Source organism: Prinia subflava, chromosome 2, assembly GCF_021018805.1.
Source record: "Prinia subflava isolate CZ2003 ecotype Zambia chromosome 2, Cam_Psub_1.2, whole genome shotgun sequence".
NCBI classification, from domain to species: domain Eukaryota; kingdom Metazoa; phylum Chordata; class Aves; order Passeriformes; family Cisticolidae; genus Prinia; species Prinia subflava.
In genome coordinates this window covers 96,599,250-96,619,746 of record NC_086248.1, presented here as the reverse complement: position 1 = coordinate 96,619,746, position 20,497 = coordinate 96,599,250, and the positions used below count along the sequence as shown (strand labels likewise).

The 20,497-nt window shown below is 42.7% G+C and overlaps 1 protein-coding gene across 1 annotated transcript in view; it reads left to right on the top strand.

The window, feature by feature from the left end:
* The window catches only part of TP53BP2 (tumor protein p53 binding protein 2), a 51,594-nt gene that overhangs the window by 29,605 nt on the left and 1,492 nt on the right, over window positions 1–20,497 (top strand). Inside the window, exons 5-17 of the mRNA XM_063391107.1 lie at window positions 1,536–1,637; window positions 4,026–4,200; window positions 5,520–5,701; window positions 6,073–6,237; window positions 6,643–6,880; window positions 8,539–8,667; window positions 9,072–9,208; window positions 9,929–10,418; window positions 10,783–11,564; window positions 13,407–13,544; window positions 14,121–14,254; window positions 15,207–15,373; window positions 18,285–18,484. Of these exons, the coding sequence (XP_063247177.1) occupies window positions 1,536–1,637; window positions 4,026–4,200; window positions 5,520–5,701; window positions 6,073–6,237; window positions 6,643–6,880; window positions 8,539–8,667; window positions 9,072–9,208; window positions 9,929–10,418; window positions 10,783–11,564; window positions 13,407–13,544; window positions 14,121–14,254; window positions 15,207–15,373; window positions 18,285–18,484 (3,039 nt within the window). The remainder of the gene's footprint in view (window positions 1–1,535; window positions 1,638–4,025; window positions 4,201–5,519; window positions 5,702–6,072; window positions 6,238–6,642; window positions 6,881–8,538; window positions 8,668–9,071; window positions 9,209–9,928; window positions 10,419–10,782; window positions 11,565–13,406; window positions 13,545–14,120; window positions 14,255–15,206; window positions 15,374–18,284; window positions 18,485–20,497) is intronic.

The following is a 20,497-nucleotide window of genomic DNA, read 5'->3' as shown; positions in this document are numbered from 1 at the left end:
GGAAAGGGGTGACTGGGCACGCTGGGCTGTGTGGGTTTGGTGGCCTGGCCCATCAGACAAGTATGGAGCTTTAGTAGATAACTGATGTGTGTTACTGATGCCATCGAGGCACGGGAATGCAGAACCCCTCTGGATCTCAGGAGTGACTGGGGGATGCCAGGAGTTGTCTGTATCAGAGGCCGAGGTGAGTTTGACAGGGGACAAGTGGCAAAAGCATCAGCTACCTCAGGAGAGGGTACTTCAGGGATCCTAAGGGGTACTGTAGGGTTTTGCTGTAGCTACTGTGAATGCAGAGGTGATCAGTTATGCACCCTACCTGGCACAAAAAAACCTGTTCATCGTGGGATTGCTGCAAGTTGAAAACCGGCAAGTGACAACTGCTCCCAAGGGCAGTGCACTGGCAGCAATACCACACCAACTGAGACTCTGTAGTTCCCATCCATGAACCAGTTTGACTGGAGAGCCAAGGAGTGCTCAGCAGGACCCACTCAACCTTGGAGAGAATTGAATCAGACAGTGGGACTAATTTTTGAAATAACCTCATAAACTCTTGGGAAAAGCAAAATGGCATTGAGTGAGTACATCATGATACTCAGCATCCACAAACCTCTGGAAAAATTGCCATTATAGTGAGAATGGAGGCTTCCCCTCTGTGGGGATACTGATGCAAGTTGTACCATGCAAAGAAACTAAGGTGGCTGTTGTGGTGAGGTTGTTAATGACTGCTCTAAAATAGACCCAAAGCCTCTAGCCATTATCATCCTGGCTTTCAGTTTCCAGAATGTCACCAGGATCTGTTGGATGCTGTAGCTGTGCTTGTACAGGTGATCTCAGAGCAGCAAATGCACCATACTTCCCCTTCTCTACTTTAACCAGAATTCTTTTCTCATATTACTTCAGTTTGGGGTTTTTTTCACTTGCAATTTTGTCAGAGGTCTCTAACTCCGGATTTCAAGTTGACACCAGTTACTGTTTCAGCCATTGTCTGCCACTCTTGCTCCATAATTATGGATGTAAGATGGAATCTAGATTCAGGAAATACCTGAACAGACAGCCAATAACAGTGCTGTCTTTGAGAGTGGTATTTTCCCTCCTGCCCAGCCGTATTTAAACTTTCTATTTTCTTCAGCTTACACGGAAGTGCTTCAAATTGTAGTGATACACCTACGAGCACAGATCCATCCTGCCACATGCTGAGCATTCTGGGCTCAGTCAGTCAACACTGATTCATGCTGAGCTGAATTATAAAGGGCTCTGAAATGCCTCTTTAAAATGCTGTTGGGATTTTGCTAGAAGCACTAATGTTCTAAGAGATGTCATTTTGTGTGAGTTGTTGGATTGGGCTACACATGCATATGAGCGTACAATTGTTTATTCCTTTACCATGAGAAGATGCTGTGTCCCTCTAATTATTTTATTGGCTATTCAGTTGTTACTTTTGAAAGACTTTCATCATACTTGTCTGCAGTAGCTCCCTGAAGTGGTAGCCAAATTAAAAAATCTAGACTTAGCATGCTTTGGGTTTTCTTTGACAGGTAAGTGCACCAAGGATGGATATGACGCTGGCTGAACTTCAGGAAATGGCATCACGCCAACAGCAACAAATTGAGGCTCAACAGCAAATGCTGGCTAACAAGGTGAGTTTGGAATTAGATTGTTTGGGCCAGAAACAAAGGTAGTAAGAGTCATGTGAAGTGGAGGGAGGATTAGGGAATTGGGGTCTTTTCACCCTTTCTAAACAGAGGGCTCCTTTCCTTTGGCTGCCTGTTTTTAAATTTGAAAGTCAATGTATGCAAATATCCAATTGTAAAACATATAAATAAGGCCAGTAGTAGAAGTGACCATTTAGCTTATTGAAAGATAGAGCAAATAACATTGATATGTTGTCATTCATCCTGGTGGCTCTGCCAGCTCTATTTGTGCTCCATGTGGTGACCAGCAATTCACAGTTTGATCACTGAACAATCTTTTTGTCTCTGCTGTCCTGTCATGCTATCTTGCCTTCTCCTGATAAGAGTTCAGCATGCCTGATTTTCTGGGGCAACTGTCTGGAAGAGATGTCTTGTATGTGATAAAAGTAACCTAGGACTGTGATTTATAAAATGCTTGCAGAACAATAACAGAAAAGCTAATGGAAGCACACAGGGTGCTTTTGAATTGTGTAGGGGGGGAAATACTCTGAATGCATCTGCAGAATGGTGGCACAGAGTTCATGTTTTGCCTGAGTGTTGTTGGTACACATTACTCTCGAGAATGTAACAGAAAATGCTGCTGTTAGCAGATGATTTTTAAATGTGAGCCTGTCCTGAAGAGGGCTCATCTGTCTGGGTGGGTGTTCCCATGCGTTTTAGAATCTCCTTTGCTGGGGAAGAAGGCTGCTCTGAGGGTCTGCTCTCAGTACTTTCCCTGTGTCACACACCCTGTCTCCCTTTGGGATCAGCTGTGTGTGTCTGTATGTTTAGTACCTTGTTCTGTTCCCTTGGCCCTCAATGGTTGTATCTCAGGGAAATGCTTCAAGCCCTGGCTTTCTAATAGTTCTGCAGCACTGCTAAGGGTATTATGGCCTGTCAGAATAGACAATAAAACTTTCTCTGCTTCGTGGTAAGAACAGGTGCAGCTGTGATGCAGGAAAGTGGTCAATCACCCAAGGGATGAGAGGTTTCATCTGAAATGGAGCAGCACAATTAACACCCATACTGCCTTGTTTAATTGGCCAAAGAGTTTTGCCCTCTTCTCAGTTCCAGCTGTGTTTATATATGAGAAGCTCAAACTTTACCAGTTTCTGCTTCACTCACAGGTGGTGGCAATGCACCCTGGTCTTATAAATAACACTGTAGTCACAAGAGACAGGAAGGCTATTTTTACTGTAAATGGAGTTGTACAAGATTTTAAAAAAATGAAAATATGAGTTTGAGTCTGGATAGCTACCCACTGGGTAGGTGTCTGCTGCCTGTAGTTTGAAGAGGAGTAGCCCTGTGGGTGTCCCACTCCCTGCAACAAACCTGCTTTCCTAGGTGCCTCCTCAGAGTGACTTTCCATTGTCTGTTTCCTGCCTTCTGAAATCAGATGCAATATTAAAAATAGATTCCGAGGGAGGAAAAATACACTTTCTTTTTAGACAAGTGTAATTTTTTTTGGTGACATTTTTCCTGCGTGGGAGTGACTCTAAACTAGTGCATACACTGGGGGTGCTGCCTGGTCCTGGTTTTCTCCAGAAGGCAAGCTCATTTTTTTGCTCTGCTTTTTTTACTCCAAGTGCACAAGAATTCCTGTTTTATAAATGTGACTGGTGATTTTTTTTCTTTTGTGGGTTTGGTTTTTTTGGAGGAAGTGTGGAGTTCTAATGTTAGTAAGCAGTGGTAGTCTTGGATTTTAGTGGGTGCTTGGGAAAGTCTTACTAGTTCTACTCCCCTGGAGCAACCTTTCATCTCCAGAGCTGGAAGCCATGTATAATGGCCAGTGACTTAGAGGAATTCTTTGTGGATGATCCAGTGGTCTCATGGTTTCTTCTAGGTCTAAACTAAACATGTGTATGTAGAAACTGATAACACATCCTTTTACTCTCTTGGAAAGGCACAAGGATCCTCTCCACTAAGGTGATATCTGTTGTTTAAATGGGCCAGGTTACTGTGAAGTTTTTCTAGTATCTTGAATTATATGTGTGGTGATAGTGGTGATCATTATCAGGAGATCAGTGTGTTTTCAGAGGTTTGGTGTGCAGCCATCCTCCATCTCAAGGAGATTTTTAGCATAACTAGTAAAAGTACAAATAGTGATGGAAAATACCAGTAATTCATGGAATACCTTTTACCTAAAGAATGTCTCATTCTCCAGCATGACTTAGTTGTTTAAAATGTGACATATGATAGATGTAAAGTACAAGCAGCATGGAGAAGGTGGAGAGGAAATAGTCCTTAGCTCTTGTAACTCAAGAGCCAAGTAGTGATTAAGTCAAATTAGCAAATGACTTGCAACATGAATGCTAAAACTTTTGTTAGACTTCAAAATCTTTGTCTTGACTGCAGGAACAGCGCCTGAAATTCCTGAAGCAGCAAGATCAGCGACAGCAACAGCAAGCTGCTGAGCAGGAAAAACTGAAGAGGTTAAAGGAAATTGCTGAGAATCAAGAAGCCAAACTTAAGAAAGTGAGAGCATTGAAAGGTCATGTGGAGCAAAAAAGACTCAGCAATGGGAAATTAGGTGAGTTGCTGCTTGGGGAAGGTAGCCTGGGATTTTTCATGAAACGCAGTTCTTGGAAGTCAAAAATTTCTGGTGATTTCAGTGATTCGGAGGAGTTATATACAGCATTCCAGGAAATATTTTCCTACTGTATTTTAAAACATCCTGTAAAGAGCAGCCTGTATTTTGAGCCTAGCATGTCTGCTCTTTAATTACAGTGTAGTTTTTTCCCTTACTTGAATACCTTTTGTGCACCACAGTAACTTTTTCCATCCTTGATGTCAATACCCTACACATTTAGAGTGTTATTTTCTTGGCCTGTAACAAAGCTTAGCTGGTACCCAGTTACCTTTTATTCAAGAGGTAACTAAGGGCCAAATTGGCTGCATATTTTCTTTTTAATGATGGAAATCTGACCAGGGTCTCGCTTGCTATGGTACTGGTTGTGTGCTTGTAGTTAAGCATGCTGATACAACATTAAGTCTGAAATAAATATTTATTCTTCTGCCTACCTTTTCATCCTCTCTATTGTGCACAACTTGTTATTTGCAGCCTGACTTAACTGAAAACATGAGTATGTTGTTTGTAGAAAGATGCATTTTTGTTGGCAGAACAGAAGTTTTTCTGTCAGAGAATCCCTTTTCTGTTTGGGTTCTGTTGCTCAAAATAAACATAAGTTTTAAGGCATGGAAGGATGGTAGAATAATACAAGATCCTGGAGCATGTGAATCTGTTTTCCTGCACCATCCCCAGCAGGTCTGATTTTGGTAGTTGCTTGAATTCTTACTGATTCCTTAAACTTTATTCTACAATAGAACAGTTTCAGCAGTGGGAGCAGCTGATGACAGGTGTTTATGATAGACCCTAAAAAGCCCTCGGAGTCTTTGTTTAATATGACAGCTTGGGTGTTTTGTCACTGAGTTCTTATCACCTAAATTCAGGCTTCTAAGTATCATAAATATGCCTTGTGGTTTAGTGAATGTCTTCCTGCTGAATTCAGCGTTCACTGAATTTAGGCTTCTCCAGATGAATTCAGTCTAGCATTGTGGTTTTGTTTGTTTCCATACTTCAGAAAGTTTAAAAAAAAAAAAAAAAAAAAAAAAAAAAAAATTCTGTTTCCCTCCCTGTCAGTGCTCTGAGCAGACCAAATCTCTATGACCATTGTAGTGAGCGTGCATTTGCCAGAGCTCAGAGGAAGAGCTGGTGTGACAGGGCAGCGGCTCTGCCTGAGCAGCTCTGGGGCTGGCAGGGCGCTCTCTGTCCCCTTAAGTGCTGCCTTGGAAGCAGCCCACGCTGGGCTGTTTCTCAGGGCAGCTATTGTGCTGTGCCCTTGTCTGCAGTGGAGGAGATTGAACAGATGAACAGCCTGTTCCAGCAAAAGCAGCGCGAGCTGGTGCTGGCCGCGTCCAAAGTGGAGGAGCTCACCAGGCAACTGGAGATGCTGAAGAACGGCCGGATTGATGGTTACCACGACAACCAGTCGGCTGTAGCTGAGCTCGACCGCCTCTACAAGGAGCTGCAGGTAGTGGGAGGCCAGCCCGTGACCCTCAGCTCTCCCGGGCTAAAAGTTGGTTGGGTTGTTTCTTACCTTGTTGGAAAGAAATCCCGTTGCTGCTGTTCCTGCCAGGGCTGTGGGATGGCCTGTGTGCTGAGGATGGAGGGTTAGTTGTGCTGGGTTCAAGGTAAAGAGAGGAAGGAGCACACGCTGTCTGTACCTTTCCTTTCTGCAAAATTTGGAGACTCACCAAAGTTTTCTCTGGAGGGAAAACATGACTTGACTTTTTAGAAGGCTTTTCTCTTTCCAAGAGTTTCCTGTCCTCCATCCTGAAAGTGAATTTGTTTTTATTTTGGTTGTTTTCCCCTCCTCCCCCACTGCTTTGCGAATTTATTCAGCTGAGGAACAAACTGAACCAGGAGCAGAATGCCAAGCTGCAGCAACAGAGGGAGTGTTTGAACAAGCGCAACTTGGAGGTGGCAGTCATGGATAAGCGTGTTAATGAGCTGCGCGAGCGCCTGTGGAAGAAAAAGGCAGCTCTGCAACAGAAGGAGAATGTACCAGTAAGTGTGGGCTATTTAATAACTCAAACATTAATTCTGTGTCTTGCCTGTACAGCCTGAAGTAAAAACTTGCTTGGGGGAAGGATGTTGAGATGCTAGACTTGTTGTCTTTATCCATATGTAGTGGAAGTCTTGTATTATTAAAGTCCTTTTCATGGTACATTAGTGTTAACCTACTTACTCTTTACAGACAAAAGTCTTATGCTGTTGTGAATTTTATTTTAGGGGTTTTTTTGCTATTACTACCTCAGCTTTATAATTCTCAGAGCTTTTTCAAAAAAACACTTTTAATATTAGAGTGTCATTTGCTACATGTTCTGTCCTTTTTGACTTCTGTTTCAAAGTCTATGAATGGATACTGCAGAGTAAAATTCTTTAAATTTGCTTCTTTATTTTTTCCCCAAGGTTTCTTCAGATGGGAATTTATCACAGTCAGTGGCTTCTGCTCCGAGTCGAGTGGCAGCAGTAGGTCCTTACATCCAGTCCTCTACTATGCCACGTATTGCTTCCAGACCTGAGCTTTTGGTGAAGCCAGCATTTTCAGATGGGACACCAGCTTTGCAAGTACCTGACGGGCCACTGAAAACACAGACGTTGCCCAATATGAGAGCTGGGAACAGTTCACAAGCTAAAGCTCCTGCAGGTAATAGCTTACAATTAGTATTTTTTTGTCCAGACGTGTTTTGTTTTCTTACCTAACAGCTCTGTTTTGATGTTTTGTTTTTTTTTTTTAAACCAAAGCGTTATTAGAGATGTCAGTCGTGCTACTTGCAGTTTTTCCTGCACCAGAGAATATATTTTATAAGCACTGAGATTCTATGATTCAGTGTTAAAAATTAAGTAAATCTATTAGTGAGCACTTTGAGTTGTTATACAGGGCAGACTATAGGATAATCTTTCTATAAAGTAAATATTTATTTTAAAGTTCTCCTCAGAACTATTCAATTGTGTGTTTGAGTTTCTAGAGGCAATTTTAGTACATACCTGGTAACCTGGTACCTGGATTTAAAAATTGACAACAGCAAATTTTCTGATTGTGCATTTTGGAGATGACCCATGTAAAGAATTAACCAACATGACAAACTTTACAAAGGAGGAAGTTGCTTGTAGCACAGAAATAGCAGTAAAGTTACTGACTTGCTGATGAGTGAGGTTTGGCCTCTCCTACTTGGAGAGTTAATGGAGATTTGTTGGCTTCTCTCTGTGGCTTTCTCCTATGAGAGACAGTTCAGTAAGAGAAGTCTAAAGAAACTTCTAGAGAGTTGTAAATATCTCTTCTGTTCTGTCTTGGGAGAAGACATCTTCTTGGGAGAGATATCTTTTCAGCTGGGAGAGGAGAGAAACACTGGTCTTCCCAAAAGCAAGAAATGGAGCTTATAGAGTGGTTCTGTTTATTTTCTATCTCCCTTCCTCCATCTCCAGTTCTGGCAGATACTAAAATAACCATTGCACAAAAGCAGTTCCAAGTGCCTCTTGCCGTGTTGGAGAATAGAGGATTGTTTCTTTTTATTTGGTTTTCTGATCCTTAAACTACTGGAGAGGAATTTAAACTCTAGACCACACAAAATTTGAGTTTTTGCTGGAGGAATGTGTGGTGAACTAAACTATCCCTTCTTAGTTTTTAGTATGTGGACAGAAGGACTGCTTTCCTAGAGAGTTTTTGGTACTTTGTTAGAATGAAACTTTTGCTGCTGCTTATTATTACTGTTTGAATTTAACATTACTTAGGTTATTTAGAATTTAGTAGAGAGAATCTGGTGAAATACTTAATAGGAGATTGCAAGCATTTTCTTAGTGGTTTTTGCAGATCTGGATGCCTACTCCAGTGCATTTAAAGATCAGCTTTAATGCAGACCCTGTATGCACATTAAACACACAGATGAATTTTCTCTTGTTTTGAATATCCCTGGCAGGGTCTGTCCATGCTTCAAAGCATCATGTTTTTCTTCACACAATATATCTTTTTTGTACTTAACATTATCACTTTTAACTTAGCACAGACACTCAAAGATTTCCTACTAACTGGAAATAAGCTAATCTAGAGAAGTTTCTTTTTTGAATGCTTTAAGTGCAGATGTGTGCTGTGACAGAGTTTTACTGCTGCTTTTGGTAGTTGTTCTTGAACTTCATTTGCATTCTTGTTTTAAAACAAATGAAAATCTCTAATGGTAGGTTTTATAGCAGTTAACCTCTGTGATGCTTTTACATTAGATAGACCTGGCTCTAAAAAACCCCCATATTTGTAATAAGTCAATAAAAACTACTATTTCAGCCTAATTTATTCCACTTATTCTCTCCTAGGTTCTGTGGTCCCCAATGCAAAACCTTCCCCATCTGCCCCTGACTGGAGTAGTTCAAATACAGACAATCATATTAATCAAGGATCAGCCTTGACTTCAGGAAAAGGAATTGTAACAAGTGAAGGACAAGGTATGTTCTTGTGTGATTGGCTAATCTTAAAATTTGGAGAATGCAGTTGATGATACCTCTCTTCTAAATGCTTCAGTAAATAATTGAGAATTCATTTGAAAGCACAAAAAAAACAAAAACAAAAACGTTGCCATTGGTGTGCTATGGTGTTGCAGGGTTTTTAAGAAGGAAACCAAACCCACAACTCGCTTCAGGTGATGAAGTAGATCCTAATTCCTTCTTACATGCTGCTGTTGAGTTTGCATAATACAGCATTTGACAGGCCCAGGGGCCCTTAGTGCAGAGGTGAGATGGATGCAAAAAGCATCCCCTGCATGCACTGTGGTGAACGTTGCCCAGAGCAGGACTTCACCCCTCCAGTTGTGCCATCCCTCTTGAAAGTTGTCTCCTCTCTTCAACACCAGCTGAAGGAGAAACTTTTTTACGAGACAAAGAGAAGAAGGTGCGTCCGTTCTCCATGTTTGACTCGGTGGATCAGTCTGCTGGGCTGGGCACGCTGAGGAAGAACCAGAGCAGCGAGGATCTGCTGCGGGAAGCACAGGTATGCAGGGAGCCCGGGCTGCTGCCTCCCATCTGCCAGGCCTGACCCTCAGCTGTTCTAATGTGGCTGCCAGAAAGCTCTGAGGTCAGCTTGGAGAAGATTGCTTCTGAGAAAAGGAGTCTCTTAGGCCTTTAATGGCGATTGGTAACTCCAAATCCTTCTCGGCAGTCACTGTGGTGAGAATCTATGGCTGTACTACTAGTAGGAGTGTGTATCTTTTCCCCCAAAGATACAAAGAGGCATTGGCATGTTTGGGGTTTTTTTTCCCAAATCATCTACATACTTGTTTCACTCTTTAATGCAACAGTGGCCTTCAGGTGTTTGACAGCAGCAAAACTTCCCACATAAATTTTGGCATGAGGGCACAGTTTGATCAGGTAGGAGTGAACTAGCCTACAACTGTGACAAGTGCTTTGTTGGAAAGCAGCCTCTTGCCAACTGATATCTCTAGAGGAATTACTGTGTCTTGCCATTGCTCCTGTTTTAAACATAGCTGTTACAGAAAGAATGAAAGAGAATAGGCTCAAAGTATTTACAAACATCAGTGCTGACAAAATGTTTCAAGCAGTTTCTTCTTGTTTCCAATGCTGTTGTAAACCTTATTACAGCAGCAATAGACGCAAGATACTGTGTCATACTTTGAGGCTCTTTGGTCCTTCATAGCAGAACTCCTAATCGTGTTTTACTGTTTGACTTTAATGCAAGTTTTCTGTCTTTCAGACAACCAATAAAAATGTAACCAAGGTGCCACCACCTGTCCCCACGAAACCAAAACAGATAAACTTGCCTTACTTTGGTCAAGCCAGTCACCTGCAACCTGCTGATACAAAGCTGGATGGAAACCTGCAGAAGCTGCCTTTGCCTGTTGCAGCTTTGGGGAACAAGCAAAAATCAGTGGCACAGCAGCCTTCTCATCCTTCTCAGCAGATACAGCAAAGAATTTCAGTACTTCCTGCAGGTTCTTCCTCTAGCCAGGATCAAATTCTTCCTTCCTCCAAACAGGAGAATCCCCCAGCAGCAGCTGTGAGACCTTTTACTCCTCAGCCATCCAAAGAGACTTCACTGCCACCGTTTCGAAAGCCTCAGACTGTGGCTGCAAGTTCCATTTACAGCATGTACACCCAGCAGCAGACTCCTGGGAAGAACTTCCAGCAGGCAGTGCAGAGTGCTCTGACGAGGGTGCAGACCAGAGGACCACACTTCCCAAGCGGTAAGCATGTGGCTCTCTCCCTCTCCTCTGTCTGATAAACCTCAGATAGATGTTCTTTCCACCTGGTCCATGGGTATGAAGCTGTTCATCAGGGGAATTAAGTGGGTGAGGGCAGCTGTAAGAATCTTAGCTGGGTCTTCCATGCTGTGTAAGAGTGTGAACAACAAGTACAGAATGTGTCTTGGGTTTGCAAGATAACTAATGGTAGATCTGGTTACCCGGTTAGTTCTGTTCAGTTTTTTGTATTCTGCTTCTGTGCTCTGTATAAAGAACACACAACCCGATTCACCTTCCTTTGTTGTTGTTTTCTTGTTGATCAAACATTCAAACCTGTTTCCCCCACCCCTCTCTGATTGCTCCACAGTGTATGGCAAGCCCGTGATGGCAGGAGCTGGGATGCAGAACCAGCTGCCGCAGACGGAGAACATCTACTCCAGCCTCCAGGGCAAGCCGGGCAGTCCAGAGCCTGAGACGGAGGCAGCAGCCTCTGCCCACGAGAACCACGAAGCAGAGCGGATCCCCCGGCCCCTGAGCCCCACCAAGCTGCTGCCCTTCCTGTCCAACCCCTACCGCAACCAGAGCGACGCCGACCTGGAGGCGCTGCGCAAGAAGCTGTCCAACGCCCCCCGGCCGCTGAAGAAGCGCAGCTCCATCACCGAGCCCGAGGGGCCCAATGGCCCCAACATCCAGAAGCTGCTGTACCAGAGGACCACCCTGGCTGCAATGGAGACCATCTCAGCTCCCTCGCATACCTCCAAACAGACGGCGTCAGCTGCTGGTCCTGAAAGCCCAGTGGAAATCCCAAATCCTTATCTAAGCACAGAACCAGAAAAAGAAACAGCTGCTTCTGTGCCAGAACCGGCTATTGCTGAGGAGACAGAGGGCACAGCAGCAGAGCAGAGCGAAGCTGCTCTTCCCCCCATTCCTTTGGACACTGTACCTGAAGCTCTGTCAGACAGTGAGGAGCTCACGCAGCCCAAACCAGAGGAGCCAAACCTAGAAGCTCCCCTGCCACTGGAGGTGTACATGGAAGAATATCCTCCATACCCACCACCTCCCTATCCTTCAGGGGAGCCAGAGAGTTTGGGAGAGGACTCATTCAGTATGAGGCCTCCTGAAGTCACTGGACAGTTCTCCTTGCCTCCTGTAAGTATGAGCTTACAGCTGGGGTGCTCTGTCAATAAATCATCTCAAGTGCTGCCATAAACCCTGTGCATTGTGTTGTAGAGCTCAGGCAGATGTGGGAGAACAGTCACCCAGTCTAGAAATCTCTCTGTGGGTATCTGTTCCATTTGTGTGATGCTCTGATCTCCAGACTGCATAACAGTAATGAAAAGTCTCTCTTGTCCCTAGCATTAATGACATAATGAAAAGTTTCAAATGGAATACACAAACAGTAAAACTCTACTGAGCTGTAAAGAACATTCCTCATAGAAGGCTGCCTACACCCAGATTTTACTTCCTTTTTAAGAAAAATTAAAGCTGATTTTTTTTTCCCTTGAGGTACAGATATAAATTTCACAAACATTCCCCACTGTTGCTAATTTTCTTAATTCTGGATTGCATTTATTTATCTGAAAGTGCCTTGCTTGAAAAATATGAAGGAACAGACATCCTTTAGTTTCAGCCTTAAAAACTCATTTGTAGGCATCAGCTGTTTGTACTTCTTCTATTGAATGTTTCCAGAATTTCTTTGTAATCTGGTTTGACATCAGTCTACTCTTGAGTTGCATCAAAATGGAATCTCTTGGGGCTGGGAGGAGGCAGCACTTTTACCATTTTATTTTGCAAGTTTGTGTGTGGTATGATGTTATCTCACTGTTGTAGAACAAAAATGCTTAATGTTTTTGGTCTCTCAAAGACTTTCTTTAAAAACCTATCAAGAGTAGGGTTTTGATAACAGTTTTGATAACCTGATACATGAAAGTGTTTTTTTCTTCTATCACTTCAGTGCACAGGAGTTAAAAGGCTTAAATGTGCTTTTTAACCTTGTAATTTGTGCATGGAGTAGACATTTCATGCATTCATGCTATAAAGATTTTGTTCTTGCTCCATTTTACAGGGAAACTTGAGTGGTAGGATTTCCTGAATTGTGAGAACTCATTTCTGCTTGGTCTTGTAGTAATTCTGAAATGATGAGAGGAAACCAGCCCAACTTCTTGATTTCATATTTAAATCCATGGGTTGTTCTGCCAGGCTCACTCTTGAAAAAGTCCCTACTTTTGATATTATGTACAAATCTACAGGCAGAAGGGTATTTCATGGGAATCTCTACTTATATATCTTATCTCCACATGCCTGCTGTTGCAGAATATGAGTCAGTTCTATTCATCTTTGCCTGGACATCTGTCAGAAATTTACATACCCTGTGAATGGTCTTATTGCTGCTGCCCAGGCAGCTGGGCGAGCGCTGAGCTAATGCAAGCGTGTTCCCCCAAGGAATGGGTACAAACTCAGCTACAGAAATACTTGGTTTCTAGTATCAATGGGAGCATCTAAAGCAATTCTACACTTGGTTCTATACTTTCCCAAAACCATTTTCCATCACTGTTTACTCCTGCTAACCTCTGCTATATTTGAAAAAAATGTTAGGAACTTTGCATCAGCACTTAAAGTAGTGTACTTTGTGGAGTGCACTGCTTGGTTTATCTAACAGCTATGAGAGTTAGTGGGAAAATTGTCCAAACAACAAGAAAAAATGGCATCTTTTCCTGTTCTTTGGTGGTTTCGCTCCTTTGTTGATGTTTGATCAAGATAATTTCTGTATGAGAGTTGAATAATGACCTTGTCCAGAGATAAAGGCAGAGATCTTTCATAACATGCTTAACCTAATATATCCATAATGTGTTTGAGGACTGGTAAAAAATACTATAAATTTCCTATTAAACACTTTTCTAGTTGATAATTTCTGCTGTCATTCCCAAATAAGCAGTTTTGCATTCATCTTCTTGCCAGGAAGTGCCTGTAACTTGTGTTACCTTTCCACAGGGGAAGAGGACAAACTTGCGTAAGACTGGCTCCGAAAGGATTGGGCATGGAATGAGAGTGAAATTCAATCCCTTGGCATTGCTTCTGGATTCATCTTTGGAGGGGGAGTTTGACCTTGTGCAGAGAATAATTTATGAGGTACAAATGCTAATTTGCAAGACAAGGAATTTCAATCCAGGTTGAAACCAGGAAGTCATAGCTTTTCTGGACTAGTGCAGAACCTAGATCTGTTTTTGAGGAGATAAATCCTAGCAGGTTCTGAATGGTCATACGTGAAGGCTGATTTTAAGTGTGTTAAATCCACAGTGGATTTTTTAGCATCAAGACTACAAATTTGCAGGACACCTTTTTCTTGTTTGTTTTTCTTTATATAGTGTTTCATTCCCTGGCATGTTCTCAGATAATTTGATAGGTGAAATCCATGTGAACTTTGCTCACAGTTAAATTAGTCATATATCAGAAATTTGTTAAAAGCATTTTTGGAAGTCATCAAGATCCTGTTTCTCTGAACCACACTGTTAAAGGGAGACTGCAAGCTTAAATATGAGTCTTGGTGCAGAATTGGTAATGGTTGTAGTCTTCTTGCTCATGTCCTTCCTAGAAATACGTCACAAATTAGTATTTCAGAATAAGACAACTGATTTTTGTATGAGAAGAGGTGTTTATTCCAGAGAGTTTCACCTGAATGTGATTGGTTCCTTTCTGGCTGGCCAGGTGGAAGATCCTAGCATGCCCAATGATGAAGGAATTACTGCTCTGCACAACGCTGTGTGTGCTGGGCACACGGAAATCGTGAAGTTCCTGGTGCAGTTTGGGGTGAACGTGAATGCTGCAGACAGTGACGGATGGTAAGGGTTTCATTAAGTGGTTCCTTATGGATGTTCTCCACAAGAATCAGGACTTGGGAGCTGCTGCAGGTCCCTCACAATGTCCCTTGCTTTGCTCCTGTGGAGCTGGCAGTAAGTTTTCTTTCCAAAGCAGTGCAACAGCAGTTCTTTGTGGAGTATCATATGGGAAAATAGGGACATTATAGCAATATTCCCTGTATGAGAAAACCATTGTAGGGGTGGACACAGTTGTCAGGAAATCGCTCTGTTTCTTTGAGATAATTGAAGACAGCTTATAATGACCCTTGTGCTGAAATTCCCAATATCCTCTGTGAGATAACCTATAACTAACCTGTGCTCTGGGCAGCATCTAGCCCTGCAAACCCTCACCAGTTCTTTATCCAATTATCAGCCAACCTGAAACCAAAACAAAGTGGAAAACTGCAACCTTCAAACAAGGCTTGCAGCTGATAATATGTTACAAATCCTTTTTACAAATAATTAGGGAGATTATTTATAGAAGGCTGGTGCAGGGAGTAGTGATTTTGCTGTTACTTCTGCCTATAACAGGAGTGTTTGAAGCCTAAAACTGAAAAAAGGTGTTTGTGCTCCCTCAGCCTTAGGAGTTATCACAATTACGTGCACTTGTCACAAAGTCAGATCTTGAAGTAATTATCTAGATTGTAAGAGGCACGGTGTCAGAAAGATTTGAGTGGGTTTTTAGTATTGATTAATTTTTTTAGTGCCTTAATGAACGTCCCTAAAATGCTAATAGATAATGGAAAGGTAGAATAGCTGGAGATGTGTATGGACACTTAGCTTTAGGGCTGAAGCAGCCCTCAGTCGCTGCTGTTACCTGAGCAAAGCGATGGCTCTGGGCGCTGTGAGTGCTGTGCTGTGCAGCCCTCGCAGGGCAGGGCCACTCGTGAGCCATGGTGGGAGTGAGGAGCCACGGCTGTGCCTTGCCTTGCAGGACCCCTCTGCACTGTGCAGCGTCCTGCAATAACGTGCAGGTGTGCAAGTTCCTGGTGGAGTCGGGGGCCGCTGTGTTTGCCATGACCTACAGCGACATGCAGACGGCCGCCGACAAGTGCGAGGAGATGGAGGAGGGCTACACGCAGTGCTCCCAGTTCCTCTATGGTGAGTGCCACCCCCGGGCTCCCTGCCACCCCTCAGTCCTTCGTGCATGGGGAGGTTGCACACTCGGGTTTAGGTGCCTGTGCCACAGGTTCCTCTTGGAAAGAGAGAGGCTTTGGCCAGCTTCCCCTCACAGGCTGAGTTCCATCAGATTGACTGCGTAATACTCACCCTGTGGAGGAGGAGTTACAAAAGGTTTCCCTACATTAACAGCTTTGAGTGAAGCACGTGCATTGACAGATACACCAGTTAGGTGAATCTTGCCACATAAGAATAGCTTCTGCATGAAAACAAAAGTGGTATGGATATGTCAGCAGGCAGTTCATAGCTGTTACCTGGTGTCTTGAAATGAGGACCTAATGTGCACCTTAGAACCAGAAAAGGTATTGCCAAACTCCTGCCTTGATGGATGTTAGTAAGCACTGAATTTGACTTTCCCTTCCTGACTTTTTTCTTCACTTGCATTTAAAAAGAAATCCCATATTAAATTTAGATTTTATTCAAATAGTAAGTCTACAGAGATACTGTCTTTGAATGGAGAAAACTAATTCTCCCTAGGGTGTGATGAGCATTAGTCAATGAGGTTTTACATTACTTCACTGTATGTTTTGTGTGTAATGAGGTTTTAAATTACTTTTCTCTGTTTTGTATGTAGCTCATGTCCCCACGGCATGTACCAGCTGGTGTGTCATCTCTCTGCAAGAGGTTAGAGTAACAGCAATGTAACACAGCAGAAGAAGCTGTGAAACTGCCTTTCTGCTTTGGTGGCACAGGCGAGAGCTGAGTTTCTCTAAGCTGCTCAGCCAGGAGATTTCAAAACAGTCTGTCCAGCTGTCCTCAGTAAGCTGGAAAATGTGTCTGTGTGAGGAAGCCTTTTTAACTGGCATCAAAATTTGTAGGCTGAGCAAAATTCCATTTGGTTTTGTATCCAGACTCCAAAGGAGGTCATCAGCACCAAATACCCAAGGAAGATTGTAGGACAAGATAAAAAATAATACTTGTCTAATATTTTAAACTGGTTTTAACTCAGATAGTAATTAAGAGATAGTATATTTGTGTTGAACAACTCCTGAGAGATTTCTTTCAGGAATTTGTCCAGCTCTTAAATTCAGGTAAACTGCCTATGAGATTCTGTGGAAAGGAGGTCCATGGTCTCATTATATACAGCATAAAGAAAAACATTCTTTTTGTTTGTGGGGTTTTTTATGGCCTGCCATCTGGTGATTTCACTTGATACTCTTTTTTTTGTTGTTGTTGAGTTTGGGATCCTTTTGTGTTACGAAGTACTTTTTGATGGGTCCTGAAAGGACTGTCAGGCTTTGGCCTATTGCCAGTTTTTCCAGATTGGAACCACTAAAACTCTCTCTTTGTGTTGGCTGTTCAGCTATTGAAGTTCCATATTGTTCCAGCAGAAATTAATCCTATTGCTAAGACTGGTTCTGGTTGCTGTAGTTACTGTAAGAAATTTTTCCCTGCCTAAAACTGCTTCTGTGAAAGAAGTTTGGGAATGTGTGTGTATCTGTTTCCAGAACTGCACTAAAACCTGTCCCTCTCTATTCATTATTAAGCTAATAAACCTGGGTGTAATTCATTGATTCACCTAATCTTTTTTGTTGCAAATGATGTCCAGTATCAAATAAGAAGTCCAGGTAGGTTTAAATAAAACAAATCATCCTGATTAAATGACAGGTCTGATGCTGCCCAAGTATGGAAATTTTCACTTTCTTAAATGTAATGCCTGTGCTGGCTCTGTTTGCCCCACTGCCCTGGTGTGACTGCTAGCACCCCTTTAGGACACCACGTGCATTGTGTCAATCTTCTTTGTCTCCTTTGATGCTGGCTGCTCAATCATCTTTGGCCAAACCTCTAATCACACCGAATGCAAAGCAAGGGAGGAGCTGCTCTGAGCAGAGCTTACCTGCTGGAAGCTGGTAAATCATTTAATGTTATGTGCTGAGCTGGTGTGCAGAAGAACTTGAGAGGAGCAGGTGCTTCCTGTAGCAGATGTACCTGGTGAATAGGCGTGTGATGAAAAGGGAAGGGACAAGTTTTGTGACATGGTGTGCAGTGTACTCTCTGCTCCTGAAAATACCAAAACCAACCAAAAAAAATCCCCAGTAGAACTTAGTATTTTAAAATAACTACCTAAGAGAAAATCAACGTGTGTACAAAGATACCTTTTCCAGCTTTCTGCTTAGAGGCTGAGGAATGTGTACAGAAATAGAACTATCATCTCTGGCTACAGCTGTAAAATGAGCAAGTTTGGAATAACCATGCAGGGTGCATGTGTGTACTCCAAAACACCTTGGTCCAGAAATAATTGAACAGAACTGTATTTCTGAAGGCAGTGTTTAAAACAAGAAAAACAAATGTTAGAAATTAAGAGCTGCTGAGATAACCAAAAGCAGCTGCAGAGTAGCAGGCAAATCTCTCAGGTACAGGTCTGAGAATGGAACTTGCTTTAAAGTTCTGAAATAAAATGACCCAGGTGGCAAATGACACCACAAGCATTAAAATTATAATGGTGGTCCACCCAAGCAGGCATTGCTGTCTTGCTGTGACAGAAAGAGATTGCTGTTGCACTCAGAGTACAGAAAGTGCTTCTTGCTCATCACTTAGGGCTAGAAAGCGTGAACACAAAAATATAACCTTTTATCAATCAGTGCTGCTCTCCCCATTTGCCTTGTATTTTTTGGAGCATGTTTAAGGAAGGAATCTGTCTGCTCTAAGTAACTTCACACAGCCACTTCTTCCAGGGCCAACTCTTGAGTAAGCAATAAGGTGCCAAGTAGTTAGGAATTTTGGGGTTTTTCTCCTGGACTGTCTTCCAGTAAGAAAAGAGGAGTCTTCCCTCCTGTTGTCCTTTTTATTTATCTCTTTTCAGTAGAGGTGCTCTGTGTTTTCAATGTTGCAGGAGTGCAGGAGAAGATGGGGATCATGAACAAAGGAGTGATTTATGGGCTGTGGGATTACGAGGCTCAGAACGATGACGAGCTGTCCATGAAGGAAGGAGACTGCATGACAATCCTGCGCCGGGAGGACGAGCAGGAGATCGAGTGGTGGTGGGCACGGCTGAATGACAAGGAAGGCTACGTGCCCAGAAACCTGCTGGGGGTGAGTCCTGGCTGCTTCCAGAGCCAAAAACCCCACCCCAGGATGTGGAGTGCACACAGCATTGGGTTCTCATTGGATCTCTTGCATTGAGGTGCACCTCCAAGAGTCAAGAGGAAGGAGTTGACATTCTCCATCTTTATTTAGAGAGCTGAATACCTTGGCAGAGTGGGTTAACACCCTCTGTTTAAGGTACTTAACACAGATTAATGGATGCACAAAGGAGCAGCATATATCACCACCCTGCTTTACACAGCAGGCCCTAATACCAACCTTGTCCCACCATCTTAAAGAAAAAGAAACCCTCTTATCCAAACATGATGTGTGAATAAGATGTTCTTGAGCATGATCTCAGGCACATGGGGTGATTTTGGGGCTGTCCTGTGTAGGGCTAGGTGTTAGACTTAGTGGTTCCTTGGAGGGGGTCCCTTCCAACTCAGGATATTCTATGATTGTTTGAGAACAAAACTAGTTTTCTCTGCTTCAAAAAAGTGACATACTGGCCCAAAGGGCCTTCAGAACTGAAACTTGTATGAAGAGTGAGTCATGATCCTTCCCTGTGTACACAGGGCACCTTTTGATCCAAGGAGATAACCTAGATTTTTGCAGTGTTTATCTTTTTTTCTAGTGTTGGAAAACAGACTTTATTGCTCAGTAAAGGCAGATCTTTTTCTCCTATGCTTTTTAAGTAACATTTAACCATATATCCAAGGCCATACAGGAATGGCCTCTCCTTCTCTCATCACCTTTTGTATTGTGTTTTATTAAAAACAACTGTGTCTAAATAAGAGACTTTCAGTTATGTCCCTGTATTTCTCCTCATAGCTGAATTGCTAGAAAATAATGGCATATGGACACATACATAAAAATTCCATTAAGCTTTTTTCTACAATTCTAGCTGCCCTGGTGCTGGAGATAAGAGGGTTCTCCAAGATTAACCACTGTGAATTTTAGCTGATTGATGTATGATGCTCGAAAGAGGCTGAACCTCCTTCCTCATGCAGATAATCCTTACTCTTAAACTGGTTGGATTTTGCAGAGAGACTCTATCTAATGCAGAATCAGTTTTCATATCTGTATCATTTCCAGGTCAGGCCTACACACCATGTACTGTAAAATCCTCCCTAATGTAGTACTCCTGCTCAGTTTTTCCTCTCCAAAGTAAACATTTCTAAATTGAGAACAGCTATCAGCCCTGCACAGTAAGGTTAAAATGGCAGCTTTTTGACTTTTGCCTGCCCTGGGGTGAATTGTGCATGTAGTGCTTGTTCATAAGCTTGGGCTTTGAGCCTGAGCACAGGTGTGTGAGAACATAAGGAACATCTGTGCTTCTAGGGGAAAAAAAAGCACAAGGCAGCACAGGTTAAACTGGGGGTCAAAACTTGCTCATGTAAGCACAACACAATCCCAACAGAATATTTGGGGAAAAATAGACAGTATTTATTAACTGTGACACTCCTGTGTCAGCTTAGTTGTTCTAGTGCTGCCGCTGACATATCCTGTGGTGATTTTCCAGATTCCAATTCCTGGCCTCTCAATACAGCAGCTGAATTCTAGTCTATGACATTCACCAAAGAGGAAAACATTTGGTAGATTAATAAATTGCTGTTTTTATCATAGTTGCTTTATATATTGCAGTCAGGTGTTCTGAATAAAAGCAAGGATTAAATTATCTGTATCAGTGCTCTACCCTTCTTGGTGACTCCCTAGCTCCTGAAGCTAGTAAAGTAATACTGCCAAAGGGAGATTTTTGAACACTGTCAGGTGTTACGACACTGTGACTGACTGACTTCATCTCTAAGAGTGGTGAAATCCCAGCAGGCTGAGACACACCTTGTGGTGAAGTTGTTGGCCTTGTCTCAGTCACTGAGAAAAGAAGCAAGCCAGGGTCTGGCTAAAGAGAACAGGGGCAGCTTTAAGGAGAGCTTTAGCTGGGAAAAGCTGTGATGGAGACTTGCATTGCCCTTTAGAGCACGGAGGATCCATCTCTCCTAACTGTATGGAGTGCATCCTGCT